General features: G+C 39.7%; 1 protein-coding gene across 1 annotated transcript in view; it reads right to left on the bottom strand.

Annotated features, from left to right (window-relative positions):
- LOC109408456 (uncharacterized) overlaps positions 1-16,406 on the bottom strand; it is a 278,493-nt gene that overhangs the window by 137,796 nt on the left and 124,291 nt on the right. The window contains exon 3 of the mRNA XM_062856590.1: positions 10,712-10,860. Within this exon, the coding sequence (XP_062712574.1) occupies positions 10,712-10,860 (149 nt within the window). The remainder of the gene's footprint in view (positions 1-10,711; positions 10,861-16,406) is intronic.

The following is a 16,406-nucleotide window of genomic DNA, read 5'->3' as shown; positions in this document are numbered from 1 at the left end:
TATTCTAATTGCTTATGGAATGCTATTTGGGAAGGAACGGCTATCCAACTAGAGGTTGAAGTAAAAAAGACATGAGAACTTCCATTGCCGGCCACGCCCATCTTCTCCGTTACGAGGATAGGAAAGGATGTGATGATATGACACCTACTTTACAAGAGGTCAGCGACTCACCGACACTCCCATAGGTGTCAAGGAGTTGGATATTTGGAATGGGGTGATTTGGGAATCACTATAAGCGAGTGATGCGACAAGATTCAGATTGGGAAAGTGTATTTGAGTAAATCATGCAGATGTGTTGAGTGAGTGAAAGTGTTTTAGTATATTTAAACACCAACGTTGGGAGTGACATAGCTAAGAAATTTTGTCACTCCTTGGGCCTTTATGATTCCGGGATGGGGCACAGGCATTTACACTGTGTCCTGGCTAACAAGCCTAGGCTTAACCGCCATTGATCGGTCTCTGAAACGATAAGAAACACGTTATGTGGATGGGAAAGAATAGCAGGAAAGGGATAACTATTTATCGAGATGCCAGCGACTCACCGACGCTCTCGAAAAAATAGAAAGGAAATAGGATTTTGGTACAGGAATGGTCAGGAATTCAGTATGATTTTAACAGTACATGTAATTAAGACAAATAAATATGATATAATCATATTACTACAAATATAACCAAAATTTCAAATGTATATTAGCATTAAGGAAACCAATAACTCTCCTCCCATAAATACAGAGAAAGACAAATAAACCAATCAATCGTGACGTACTTATTGGATGGCCCCTAAATTCAAAAACGAAATGATATTCAGTGGGACCGTAAAAAACCTTTAAAGGACTTATCCAATGATAAACCGAACCCACCCCCACCCGGTCCACTGAGCAGGGGCAAGCCAATCAGAATTGGATGATTCGGCAGCGTCAAAATTCCTGAATCAAGAGATTCCACTTTTCCGACCGTCATTGCCATGCGTCGCCCAAGCAGCGGCGTCGTATATCCCATAAACATAAACCCTCTTCGTCTCCCCACAAGTAGTGTTCATCTGATTCACTAAAGGCAGCATACCATCGCACCGAAATTTTATCCTTGCTGCCTCTTATGCACTTAAGTGCTAGAATGCAAAACCCAAGTTCACATAACATGTAAGTATCAAATTGGTATTATCTCTCCCAGTTGTATGTTTTCTTTCTGGTAATTCAACAGCTGCGATGTGTTAGCGACGACGATGCATCTTCCAGAATCGTCCCTGCCGAATCCCGATGCTCCTCCACTTTGATATTGACGCCGCCTCAGAAGATAAGGGAAAATGCAGAATATTTTCACTGGCACATTTTTGGCTCTCATTAGCAATCCTTCTATTTTTCGCAATATTAAGTGCATTTCACTGCGATTCGAACCGAGTTAATACTATTTGGGAACGAAAATTCTGACGGGAACAAAAATGTTCACATCCGTCAGCAAGCGCGGCACACTACGATCTTTTCCCATTCTACACGTCTTGTACATCTTAGGTAAAAATAATAGGTAACTTAATCTAGGTATTTTTTTTTTCTTTTTATTTACAGATATTCCCCTAACAAGCCCAGGTTAATCATCATCAAAAAAGTTCTCCTGACTTTACCATGGTGTTAAATTTGAAGTTGGTGTCTTCGGAAGTGTTGTTCAAATGGAAGTGAAACTTCCAGTCAATTGCTCTTCATTTTTAAATTTTCTCACTAGATGTTGGTAATTTGATTATTGGTAAGAAAGAGATGAGACTGTTCCAAAACATTTGTTAGTGAAGAGAAGCCTTGAGTCAAAAGGTTTCCATTAAAAATTATCGCAATATACATATAGCATTGACATAATTGATATTGCGGATATTTCGGTTTACGCACAAGATTTATCTCTGAACAATTGAATATATTCAACGATTTTTCTCGATATGTATCTACAAATGATCTGCTAAAATTTCTAACAGGTTTTATCTCGTAATCACATGAAAAATATTGGGATTCTTTCCAGAATTGCTTATGAAATTCCTCCAGGTATTCCACTCAGGATTATGCCTAGGAGCCCTTCAAGTATTCTTCCAGGGTTTCCTCTTGCAATTCCTTCCGAAATTCTTTCAAAGACACCTCTCAGTGTTTTAAAAGGCATCCCTTCAGGGATTCCTCCACAATCCTTCCCCAGATTCGACCCGGCATTCCATCAAGCGTTTTTCCATAATTTTGTTCCGGGACTCTCCTAAGAATTCCTCCCGGGATTCCATCACTAATTTCAACTCTGACTTCTCAAGGGATTTCTTCCGGTATTTCTTTATAAATATTTCCTGGGGTATCGTCAGGGATTCCTCTCGGGATTCGTTCAGGGATTCCTCTAGGATTTGTTCATGTTTTTTTCTCGGGATTCCTTCAGATGTTTCTTCCGGATTTTTTTTTCCAGTATTCTTTCAGGAATTCCTCCCGGAGTTGCTTTAAGGATTTCTCCTAGATTTCCTTTGGGTATTTCTCCTGGGATTTCTTCAAGGATTTTTCAATTAATTTCCCTCAGGAATGCCTCCCGAGATTCTTTTAAGAATGCCTCAGGGATTTCTCCAGGATTCTTTCAGGGAATTCCCCCCGGGAATTAGGGATTTGTCCTGGTTTTAATCTTCAATGATTCCTTTGTGGATTTGTTAAGAAATTTGTCTTCCAGTATTCTTTTAAGTATTGCACTCGGCATTCCTTTAATTTCTCCCGAGATTTCTTCCGAAATGTTTCCTGATTTTTTAAACAGGATACTCCATGGAATACATTATGGTCTCCGTAAGGGAATAATCATCGTTTTCATCAGGGATTCCTCCCGGGATTCGTTTAAGAATTGTAACTGAGCAAGGGCCGTGTTACTCCCGTCTTCAAGCCTCAGGGTCGGCAAGACGCTCGTGACACTCCGCGAAAGAAAACACTTATAGATCGACTAAGGAAACTCCCACTAAACTAATCCGCAAAAGTGGGTTTCAAAACAAAAACCGCGAGGTCCTGGATGTCCGGATTACTCCAACTTCTTCTCTTTCCTTTTCTCTTTTTTTCCACTTTGCCGTGCTTCCATCTTTTTCTATTAACTTCTCCAACTAAACTTTCTTCCAACTTTACATTTCTTCAAAAAACTTTCCTTCTATCAACTTTTCAAACGACTGTTGTCTCTGAAGACCACCAGGCTAATGATCCTCCGTTTTGAAGATCGTTGACCCCGAACCATTGGCCATTGACCCATCGTAAGTGCCGAAGTTCCTCCTCATGATGGCCACTCAGTTCGCCTCCCATGGTCGCCCATTCGTGCAGCCCTGTGCAGCCTGATGGCGGCTAGCGTCGTCCTTACATGGGGCAGTGTAGTGATGGCTGCGTTTGTGGGATTATTGGGACGTTACACTTAAATACAAACGTTTTCTATTTTTTAAACAAAATTCAACGAATACTACACGTGACAAATCTCATCAATACTGGACGTTACACTGACACTAGTTACATTACAATTTCTTCCGGGATTCCATCAGGATGTTTGTCTGGGATTCCTTCAGAGATTTTTCCCGGGATGCCTTCGTTGATACGTCCTTGGATTTGTTTAGGGTTTTCCCGGCATTTTTTCATGTGTTTCACCCGGGATTCTTCCAGAATTATCCGGATTTTCTCCCGGAATTCCTTTGTGGATTTCTCCTGGGATTCCTTTAGGGATTTTTCTCAACATGTTTTATAGGAATCCCTTTAGAGATGTCTCCATGATTCTTCCAAGGATTTCTTAACGTTTACCTTCAGAAATATCTCCTGTGATTCTCTCATGGATTTCTCTAGGGAACCCTTCAATGATTCCTTCCGGGATATGTTTCGGAGTCTTCCAGACTTTTTTTTTACCAAGAATCCTTTAGGCATTTTTCCAGGATTTATTCAGAGGGTTTTCTTGCGGGATTCCTCAAAGGAATAATCCCAGGAATCTTTCAAGTATTCCTTCCGGGAGTCCTTACTTAATTCCTCTAGGGATTTGTTTGGGGATTTCTTTCGGAATGCCGTCAGTAATTCTACTTTAAAGGATACCTTCAAGAATTAGTTCAGGATTTTTTCAAGGATTTCTTCAGAAAATTCCCCAGGAATTCCTTTTTCAGGCATTTCTCGCAGGATACTTTCGTGGATTCTTTTGGAGTTACATCCCGGGATTTCTACAGAGATTCTTTCAAGAATTCATCTAGAATACTGAAAAACTCCTATGATGATTCTTTTGAAACAACTTAAAGGATTTTTCTGACGATTCCATGATTCCTAGTGGGATCTCCTGAGATTCTTCGAAAGATATTTTGAGGATTCTTTTAGGAATTCCTTCAGAATGCTTTCAGGATTTCCTCCCGGGATGTTTTTCGAAGATATTACCAAGATTTCTCCAAGGACTCCTCCAAGGACAGCGATTCATCCCGATCAAAAGTTTGGGGTCGGCCCCTCAAAAACTGGAAATGGGGTCGACTAAATTTCAAGATGGGAGCGGTAATACTAATTATTTTCTATGAGCTTTAAACTGCTTTTTGCCAAGCTTATTATAAAGATAATTAACTAAGCTTACAGCTGTGTTCATAAAAATAGCAATAGAAGCCATTTTTATTCAAAATGTCCAACTTTGACATTATGTAACTGTATGAATGAAGGGTTACCTACCAGTAGTCATTGCCGTGCCAACAGTAACTTTGTTCTCCTATGACCGATTGCGTTGAACGAGCTTGGTGGTCTAGTGGTTACCGCTTCTGATTCATATGCATAAGGTCCTGGGTTCAATCCCTGGCTCGTCCCTTTCCTCCTACTTTGTATCTTTCTATCTACTTTCTCTCTCACTCTCTCTCTCCTACATATACATTTTATGTATATTCGTATGCTCGTAGCGATCGCTAGAACCAGAAACGGATTGAAAAAAAAGGCCGTTTCCCTTCCTCTTCCAACTTTCATCACAGCACAGTGTCAATCTATCATATACCGCCTGCAAGTTATGCAACCAAGCGGACTGTGCCGCTTCACAGTAATCTTCACACAATCTGTCGCTTTACGCCTGGCGTGCCAAAAATAAAACATTTTCCACCAACACACCAACATCCGCATGACCTTGTGCAGGCGCAGAGGATTCAACGGCCTGATGTGGGCAAGCGATTGCAATCATCACTTCCCTCCCCTTCCCCATTGACCTGCAACCTGACGCAGCAGGCGCCATTGTCGTCTAAAAACAGAAGACCACCAACGCTCACACCCTGAAGATGCCTGTTAGTCCCAAGCAGCTATTCTCATTGGTTCCTTGTGTGAGTGTAGCTGATCTGGCGATACTGGAGTAGCGACTGCGGGCGGTCAATCAAGCTCAAGCTCAAGCTCAAGCTATGACCGATTGCGTTGAAAATTTGACAGTGAACCACAATTATGGTCATTTTTGTCATAGCAAAAAAAAGGATTCGAAAAGTCGGTACAAAGCAAACAATTTTTTTTTTCGGAGCACCTGTAAGTACTATATAAAATTGTTCAAAATAATAGAAGTGTGCACAAATTGAAATTCTACTCTACCATGAATAAGGAAAAAACAATTTCGAACGCTATTCGGACAACATCCGTCGAGGTTAAAAATTAGAATGTAATAAAAAGATATAAAAAAATAATTACTGAACAAATAAAAAATTAAAACAAATACTGCTACAGTAGACGTTCGCTCGGTGCAAACGGTTTAACTGCAATGGTATTTAACTGCAAGTCCGCTAAGTGCGACAATTTTGCAGTTATTGCACCGCTATCTGTCAAAAACGAAACGTCAACAAAGTTGCGATGTTTTTCAGATGCACTACAGCTGCATTGCGATGTTTTTAAGTGCATTCTGGCTGCGTCCAACAGCAATTGATAACTGTTTGACGGCTGTCAGTCGTTTCAGTTAGCGAATTTCATTCGGTAACTGAAACGTAAACATGTTGCACTTATCGAACGTTTAATGTAGTATTTTGAACATTTTCACATAATTTTTAACTTTTTTGCAACTGCTCCGAAGAAATCTTAATTTTGATATAACAAAATTGAGCATATCTGTAGTGTTCGCTATATTTTGTTTGGCTCGATCAGTCATAAGAGAACAAAGATACAGAGGGTCAAAGTTGACTATTTTGGAAATTGGCTTTCAGCTGTACGTATCATGCGAGGGGGTCAGTAGTAAAGGGGTGTAAGTGACAAAAACTCGCTTTCGAGTAACTGAGGTTTAAAGTTTGTGTTTTTTCTATAATTTGTTTTGTGTGTTCTATAATTTGTAGAAAACTCTATTGCGAAATTTATGAGCTCTTTTGCAAATTATTTAGAACTTTTTTTTTGTAGAAGATTCAATTTACTCCATTAATATTGTTGTTCTATGAAAATTATTGGAAACATATTTACCGGTTAAATTTCTGACTGATCCAGTATTAGGATGGTTAGTATATACACTTGAATGACTTCACAATAAAGTAATTCAGTGTTTTGTGTTTTAATTGATAGAAAATCAAAAAAGGTAGATAAATTCATTCAATATGTGTTTATTGAAAAAACGCAACAAACACATCTTTATTGAAATTGAGGGATAATACTTAAGAATTAGGAATTTCGGGAAGTGCATGTGGAATAACAAAAATAGCATAGAAAAATCGCTGACTGCATTTTTACAAATTTTTTGGTGAAGTTTTGTGAAATATCTTGAAAACATTTCGAATCGAATTTGCAACTGGCAGTGGAAACAATTATACAAAGTTTTCGAAAAAAACTGGATTTTTTTAATTTTTTTTTTATTTAAAAATTAGATTGATTTCCTAGTGACATTGTGAAAGTATTTTTTCACAGAGCTTCAAAAAGAGTTTTGCCGAATTACTACTGAAAACTTAATTAGGGTAAGAAATCAAACTTTGAACTAGTCAAATTGTAATCTTAATTTGAACCATTTCAAAATTCTTTAAAATGACGTACTTTTCAGGCAAATATTGCCCCGAAAAAGATGTTAAACAGCTTTCCGTAATATAACCTGATAACATGGAGTTTAAAAGCATTGAAAAAAAGCGTTTCTGACATGGAAAAGAGGCATTTGAAAAATCACTGTGATTTCACCCATTTCCCCCAAGAGAAAGCACATTTTCGGTGCACTCGTACAGCTCATTCATTGTATCACACGCAATATGTGAACACGTCAAATGAAAGCTTATTTATCGTAGAATCGACCAACCGAATAGTATTCCGCATAATTTGTCATAAAATTATCAAATTTATGTAATTCTTACTTGGAGAATGTAATCTTAAGTTGAACCATTTGTAATCTAAATTTGAACTAGTAAACGGGGGTGTGCTTCTAGTGTTGGCCTGTAGGTTGCGCTAGTGGTTGCTTTGTTTACTCTTGGGAGATGAAAAAATCCAAATTTAGTTTCCAAATTCCTAAAGAATTTCGAACATTCTGAGTTGAGATTCCACTTCCTAATGAAAAATAGGTATGAGAATTAGCAGATTCATGTGATTTTTCATTGTTTAGCATGGAATTGGCTGTTTTGTGAGTTGCTCGAGCTGTTGCCGCCAGTACTTCAAATTAAGATTAAAATTGGTTCAAATTAAGATTAAAATCATTGTTGATGAAAAATCAAATATTTCAATGAAATTCGGTGCAAATACAAACTTTTTACCATTTAACAGAAAGTTTGTACCCGTGGCTTTCATGTACATACGATTTTGCCGTAGTAAATTATTTCCATGTTGGAGAAAAAATCACTTAAAATTTGCACTACTTCAGAAAGCCACAATTTGGTTCAAATTTTGATTACCTACCCTACTGGAAAAAACATCCATCCAAATTCCTGAATTTGCAAAGATTTTGAGGGGTCTTACTGGGGGATCTACTGAGGATTCACTAAGAAATACTGCAAGATATCACTATGATTCTGCCGAATGAATGAGACACGCACATCGGTATGACCTGAGACCAGGGTACGAAAAACGGATCACGCCGAAAAACAAACGCTTTGTCCTAAGCGGCGCATGTTGGCAACAAAGGCGCTCCGCAACAAACGCATGTCAAGCAATGAGAGCAATAAAACAAACATCGTTTGCCGTGCGTGTGCCGACATTTCGGCTTTTCTGCTGAAATTTTCGACCTACATCATCGAATTCATGAGCATTAGGATGAATTAAGACTCTTGCCATCTTCAGAGTCGAGTTTCAGTTGTAAAACAATGCGAGAATCACGATATGAATAGAACGAGACAAATATTCCTACCGTTTTTGTTGTGAACAAACTCGGAAGCAATTTTGTCATTATCTGCTAACGAAAAAACAAAGCGTTGTTGCCATGCCTTCTTTGTTATCTATTTTTCGCTTGCGGTGCCGTATTCTGCGTACACTGCCTGAGACACAAAATCCGTAGTTAACGTTACCCACTACTAGATGATGATGGAGTAAACTCACTCAAGCAACCAGTAAGCATTTAAAATAGCAAGGCATTTAATGCTAATTGGCCGTAAATACGCCTAAAGTGCTATCCAAAAACAGGTTTTGGCAAAATAACGGGCTGTGTGAGTGTAAACCCCCAGGAACGTCGTATCAAAATGTCAGAAAAGCTTAACGCCTCATCGAACAAAACAAAACAAAAATAGATTTACGTCTGCTTCTCGCTCTTTCGACGATCCCGCTTCCTCCACACTACAGCTGATTTAGGTAGTACTATTTTGCTTGTTTTGCTGTAATCGCGGTTTGAACTTACGGTTCGGTGATGTTTTCTGCTCAAGCTGCTGCTTCACGCTCCAGGATACGCTACAGTTCGTCCGATGGCGTGCGCTAATTGTGTCTCCAATATAAAGAATGGTTGGAAAACAGCTTCAGTTTCGACACCCAAAATATGTTTTCGAAGAAACATTCCATAGTGTGTAAAGCGTTTTCATTCCCTCTTCCACAAATGACATACGATTCCCTCTTTCGAATAATCTTATGACCCGCCGAAGATCACCCTATTTGGTACACATTTTCCGACAAAATAAGGTGTGAATTGGCCTCTCCAGCTCAAAAATCTGTATTTCATATAAAATGAAATCTGTACAGATGCTCAAAAATCTGTATAATATAGATAAATCTGTATGTATGGCATCCCTGCTCTTAGCATTTGTAGAGCAGTTGAAGGGCATATAAATATTTTCCCTCTCAAGCAGTTGAAACAACAGTTGAAATGCTTATTAACTGAGTGTCGCGGACAGACTCAATATGCTCTCTCATCGGGAGCCAAACATCGGGAGCCAAACATTGAAGATGGAGGTTATGTTAAACCTTGTTGAACTGTGTGATTGGTTGAAGAGTATTGTTATCTAGGTGCTGCAGATATTATCAAAACTGTTGTTACGATATCTCCATTTGCCGCTGTCAAGCCGTTGAAAAGCGAGTAGAAGGATAAACATAGTGTTGAGCCTATTTTAGCTAATTTTGTAACAACTATCCATCAAAATTTCCATCGCGAATGGAAAATGATAAACTTTGAACACGAGAACAAAATCGGAATAATGGTGGATTGATCATGTTTACCATTTCCGAACAGCGTCGCGACGGCGTGTTTGACAACCGCGCTGAGAGAGGTGATTGCAAGAAAATTGAACGCTCGTGCGTGTTTACAAGCTGTGTGCCGGGAGTGTGTAGGTGTGTGTTAGCTAGCTTGAAAAATAAAACTGTTTCTATTCGCACCACCTAGCTTATTAACCTCGTCCTTTTTTTACGTCCATGCTTGGCAAAGCGACAAAAAATTCTACCGCTAAGACAATGAGCAAACTCAACAGTTATATATTTTTTAAAACATCTTCGTGATTAGGAGAAGTGTACAAAAATATAAAAATGTGTATTTTGATCATTATTTTGTCGGTAGAATTTTTCGCTAAGCCAATAGTGGACGTAAAACAAGGTTTAGGTGTAGCCGAAAGCTTTTGAATAGCACAGCTTATGTTGATTTAAGGTAGCTATGCATTGCTTAGCTGCTTATGTAGGGCAGCAAGCAGATAAAATGCTTAATACGGTCTGCTGTACGGCTTATTCAAATGCTTAGTGGTTACCTGGGCAGTGATCGAATTTACAGAAAATTGTTCTGCGTATTACTTTTTTTTTGTCTGTGACACCATCTTCAATAGTTTTTAGAGCTTCCAAGCTGGCCCCTTAAAATAAGGCGAAACTGGAAGCATTCCCTCACTTTTTGGTTTTTGAATTTTCATTAAATAATGAAGCAATATTTTCACAAAAGGTTTTCGTGCACATGTAGGGTATGGATCAAGGTATCTTCTGATTTTTTTTGTGGTGGAAAATGTTTTTCGTTTTTTAGAAACCATTTTTGAACAAAATTTCACAAAAAAATGGTTTCTGCAAAAATGGAAAACATTTTCCATCACAAAAAAATCAGAAGATACCTTGATCCATACTCTACATGTGTACGAAAAACTTTTGTGAAAATATTGCTTCATTATTTAATGAAAATTCAAAAACCAAAATGTGAGGGAATGCTTCCAGTTTCGCCCTAATTTATTGTGCTAAATAGGAATACTTCTGAGAAACGGAAACGTTACTGACCATATGTATGAATGAATATGAAAATTTCTTAGAGTCGCGCAATTTAACAGTTGAAAGGCATTGACTTCATTCAAATGCATTGGAAGCAGACGGGCGGCCTAATCGAGCGACTAGCCACGGATACGTAGGTATAGATTGCTAGGAATACTTACATAGGGTGGATCACAGTAGATTGCTTTGCACCAGAGTGGTTCCGAGTGGTAGCACACGCATAGACTGCAAACGCCCGGTCCAGGCACATACAGCAAACCGTGCGCCACCGAGTTGCCCTGAAAGTCCACACAGTCCTCTTCGAGACCAGCTGCAATGGGAATATGTGGAGAATATAGTGCTCGTTAATTGTACTGCTGATGCTGAGTTGACCGTCATCTTCAATAGCGTATGGTTTGTGTTTTGTTGGTTGATTCCGTCGTTGTGGCATTGTATTATTTTAATGATTTTGTTATAATTTGATCACACGTTTCAATGTAAATTGAGGTAGAGTTATAAAAATTTAAATCTATAATACATAAACCGATAAAAAATAACATTTGTTTCATTCGAGTACTCAAATTTTAGTAAATATGAGACAGATCTTCACCACATTGTGGTAAAAAGATATTCCAATTTTCGAACGGTTCAAGTTAAATACAACTTTCATATTGATTTTGTTTATAGGTTGATTCCATATCGTCTTAAATTATGTATACCCTTCAGTAAATATGCATATTCCATATCCTTTGAAAGCGAATACTAGAAGGTTGGCTAGATGCTATCAGATAACGGCAGTCATCGTCGTCCTCATCGTTGTTGGGTTGAATAATGATTCCCGAGTGAGTTCCAATTTCGTTGAATTGCTGGCTGGCAGAAGTCGAACAAAAGGAATTCCTATGTCGGCATTCTTGCCCTGGCAGAAGTGATGTAACCCATTCGGGGGTGGTGTCTTCTTTGGTTTGCAGTTGTGGATGGCATTTGTGTAGCAATGCAATGCATGGTAAATGCTTTCCGATGTAAATTGGATGCTGCGGCAAGGAATGCGGTGCCCGGTATGGAGAACACTTGAGCAATAGTGAAAGATTTGTGATTGGAAATTGTTTGTTTGAAAATTAAATGTTCCTTAAGTCTCATTAGCTAATGACGGTTACGATCTGCCAATTATTCAGAAAGCTTTCTGTTTGATTTTCATCTTCCTTCTACAAAAAAGCGATTTTCACCATTAGAACTGTCAAGCAGCTGTTACATCAACTGTTTTTGGATGCACCAAATGCAATGTATTAAACACGTCATCACGTTTATCATCGACCGACCCAAGTTGAATTTTCATGGTTCGTGATGTGGATTTTAGTTTGTTTGCACTGGAAAAATCAACAATGCAATTTGCCTAATGGGTAAATATTCCTACAACGTGATATATATTAACTGGATGATCCACTGAGTGGATAATCAGTTACAATGCTTCATTGAGATTTGAATTGTGATTTCATTCAATATGCTTTGACCTCTGTAGAGGTTGACGTGTCTCTGCTTTGGAGCCAAGCTTCTCTCTCAATAGTCTGATGAACAGTTATACTATATAGGGTCTGGAACCATTTGGGAAGCGGGGCCTATTTTGGGCACTTTACACTCTAACTCAGTCAATTTTGTAAAAATTCAATTCAAATTTTGTGCATGACGGGCCCATATAGCCGAGGCGGTAAACGCACGGGTATTCAGCATGACCATGCTGAGGGTGACGGGTTCGATTCCCGGTCGGTCCAGGATCTTTTCGTAAAGGAAATTTCCTTGACTTCCTTGGGCATCGAGTATCTTCGTGCCTGCCACACGATATACGCATGCAAAATGGTCATTGGCAGAGGAAGCTCTCAGTTAATAACTGTGGAAGTGCTCATAGAACACTAAGCTGAGAAGCAGGCTTTGTCCCAATGAGGACGTTACGCCAAAAAGAGAGAGAGAGAGCATGACAAGCCATTTTGTGCATTTCACTGCGTACAGAAAATCAAATCAATTGGTTAGAACGCAATCTGCCCCTGCCCAAATGGTTCCAGACTTTATACAAAAAAATAGAATATCAAGGATTCCCGCTCTGCCGACATGCGACACTCTGGGAGACACTCTGGCAGTATTATTTTTTGGATCAAAGTTGAAACATTATATATAACTATGTGTAAGTGATATAATGTTACAAGAACAAGCGCATGACACCTTCTCTTTGAACATATTACGAAAACAAATACGGGTATTTTTTTTTTATCTTGGGTTAAAATTTACTTCTTTATATTCGCTAATTCCCGTTACATCATTACAGATATTCCGACTTACCTTTACCAATGCCTCATCAAGCATTTAGTAAGCATTAGCATTAGTAATCAAAAATATGTAGACTATCGTTAACCAACCTTTTTAACGCTGGAAATCGAATAATTACACTAAATTTCTAGTGTAATTCAAATGCACACCACTAACGAGTTGACATTTTTTCTTGTTTTGCGTATGACGAAGGCAACCGCGCCAAAGCAGCAGCAAGCCGAATTAATCTTCATCACCGTTCAATTTTCATTTCGCCAGATTCACTTGTTGAACCAACCTTCAATTCACACGCCACAAAAGCTGTTTACTTGATTGAATAAATCACGTTTTTCCCGTCAGTAAAATGTAAATAATAAGTTTTCCTCATCTAGGGAGGATGCAATGAAATGTATGCGTGATTTTTCTGCATACAAAACATCGTATTTCACGACCACAGAGAAAGATTTCTTCTTTGCACTGTGATGGCGTACTATGATATGGTGGGCAACAATATTAATTAAAATATTTTGGTCGTTATTCTAAAGTTACATCCATCTCAGTTTGAAACTTTCAGCTTAATCGTACTTTGAATACATGAATTTCGAGTGAGAAGAATTTGACCGGCTTTTCGAATACACAGTCACTTGGTGCAAACGGTTCAACTGCAATACTTTTTAATTGCAAGTCCACTTAGGGCAACAATTTTGCAGTTATCGCACCGCTATCAGTCAAAAACGAAGCGTCAACAAAGTTGCGATGTTTTTCAGATGCACTACAGCTGCATTGCGATGTGTTTAAGTGCATTCTGGCTGCGTCCAACAGCAGTTGACAACTGTTTGACGGCTGTCAGTCGTTGCAGTTAGCGAATTTCATTCGGTAACTGAAACGTAAACATATTGCACTTATCGAACGTCTACTGTAAACACTTACGGTCAAATTTGAGCATCCTATGATCCATAGCATCACGTAAGCGGTGTTTCCCGGAATTGAATTCTGGTTGTGCCCGAAATAAACGTAGACGGAAACAGAAATCGAGGGAAATTTACTCGATTTTATTGTTTTAAGAAAATAATAGTTCTTTTAAATTATTTTTACACGATCTGGAAGCTAATTTATCAATTAGTAGTTGATACCAAATTGACCATGAGGCCGGTGCTTTGATTAGGTGTTCCAAGGTTTAATATAACCTATTTCCTATAAGCTTTCAAGGCTTCAAGTATTATCTACCGAACTTACCAGAAAAATCATGCAGGCACTCCCTCTGCTTCGAAACGATACCGCAATAGCACCATCTATGCATGCTTCATGAACGCTTTTCGCCTACTTCCTTATAATATTGACACAATGTGTGTAAGTACCATCATTATGCAAAAACACAACGTTCAAACTGATATAATGGCAAGGATAAAGTAAGCTCTGTTCGTTGTTGTTTTGCTTTGTGGTTAACTTCCAACAACTTCATTTCTCACATGTGTTTGGTTCCTTCAGTTCATTATTGTCTCAAACAGCTCGAATCCTTTTACTTATGCACATATAGGTATTCATGTTTCTTGTAGGCTACCATCTTCGATGTATACCAGCACTACTCGGCTTAGTGTCAAACCGGGTGTCAGACCACAAATAATTCAACGGAATATATGCGTAGAACGTAGGGGAACGTGGGATAACATTCATCATTATGGCTTTATACACAGTACCGGTTTATGCAACTTATTTGCTGTCAGTACAGCACACTCCTGGTTGTGCAGAGGGCTGTCTTGAGTTTCCGATGGGAGTGGAGATTGTCGGCTTTGCTGACGACATTATGCTTGAAGTCTATGGTGAGTCGATCGAAGAGGTGGAGTTTACCAACCACTCTATCACTAATTTTAGGGAGGCGTGGATGAGATCCAGGAAACTGGAGTTGGCTCCCCACAAAACTGAGATGGTTGTGAACAACCGGAGGTTGGAGCAGCAAGCGGTGATCGGTGTAGGTGATTGATTGCACTATCACGTCGAAGCGCTCAGACAAAAACTTGGGCGCGATGATCGACGATAAGCTCCACAGCTATAATGGCACTGTCCCGGATGATGTCCAATAGGTCTGCGGTGTACGCCAGTAAGCGCAAGCTTCTGGCTAGTGTCGCTATGTCCATACTAAGGTATGACGGCCTGGCGTGGGGCACTGCGCTGTACTGAATGCTACCGACGGAAGCTGGGAAGTGCCAGAGGGTTGCGAGCGCGTACCGTACCGTGTCACACGACGCTCTCTGCGTCATTACTGGTATGGTGCCTTTCGGCATCCTTATCAGTGAGAACATGGAGTGCTTCAAAATGCGCGGCACAAGAGGCATATGCAGGACTGCCATGATGGCCTCTACGGTGAAATGGCAGCGCGCGTGGGACAGTTCCATCAAAGGACCCATAGGTTGATACCGAGGGTAGATAGTTGGATTAATAGGCACCATGGGGAAGTAACATTCCACTAGACACACGTCCTTTCAGGCCATGGTTGCTTCCGACAGTATCTACACCGTTTCGGGCATGCGGATTCTCCCGAATGCTCAGTGTGTAATGGTTTAGAGGAAACGGCGAAACACGTTTTGTTCGGGTGCCGGCGTTTTCGCACAATGCGTGACCGTATGTTTACCACATGCGGAGAGGACACGTCTCCGGACAATCTTGTCCAGAGGATGTGTAGGGATGAGTTTGGCTGGAACGCCGTTTCAACGGCTATCACCCATATCGTCTGGGAGCTACAGAGGAGGTAGCGCGTGGACTTGGAGAATGGCTAGTTCAGATGCGGTACAAGAGTTGCTCCAGGGGCTCGGAGTCGGCTTCGTAGGTCATACCGGTACCCTGCGGTCGAGATCGATCCTTACAGCGATTAAGTGGCCGCGGAGAGGAAGTCCCGGTAGCGGTGCTGTCGTGGCGTCGGTCTACTGGGTTGGATCCGAGCTCGCGGTTGGACAGGGGTCCCCGGTAAGGGCCGGGGCAGGTAGAGACCATGCTGCATTGGCGTATCTAGGATTTTTTCTAGGGGGTGCCAGTTAGCCACTAAAACTCAGGTTTTTGTTTTTTTTGTAAAAGAAAACTGCGTCGCGGTAAAAAATAGCCCGCAAATTTAAACGCGCTATACATATTTTGAAGAACAGTTTTTTTTTGGAAAATCCAAACCGAAAAGAATCAGGTCCGTGAGAATACATTTTCACATGCAAAATTTGGACTCGATTATCCTGAGTTCCGTTCTGAAGCTTCACGAACATATTATCAATCCAGTTGAAACCCGAAATTTGGTGCGAGCGAATTCAGATTTTTCTCTTCGGGAGTCTGATGCTCACACCAAATTCCGATTTCGTCTGGATTGATAAATATCCGGCTGTATAAAGCTGAAATTTATTTAAAACCAATATTGTAGTAATAAGTCAAAATTTCAACTTCGTACATTTTGGATAATCGAGTCTGGTATGTACGTATAATACAAGAAATTTATGCTTTCGGCAAAATATTGTTTCGGTAATTCTTCAGAGAATATTCCCGACAATTTATTTGGAAATTGTTTTGCAATTTATTCCTCTCAGTAATTCCTTTGAATTTGGCAAA

Source organism: Aedes albopictus, chromosome 3 (assembly GCF_035046485.1).
Source record: "Aedes albopictus strain Foshan chromosome 3, AalbF5, whole genome shotgun sequence".
In the NCBI taxonomy this organism is placed as follows: domain Eukaryota; kingdom Metazoa; phylum Arthropoda; class Insecta; order Diptera; family Culicidae; genus Aedes; species Aedes albopictus.
The sequence above is the reverse complement of the archived record's forward strand: the minus strand, read 5'-3'. Positions and strand labels throughout refer to the sequence as shown.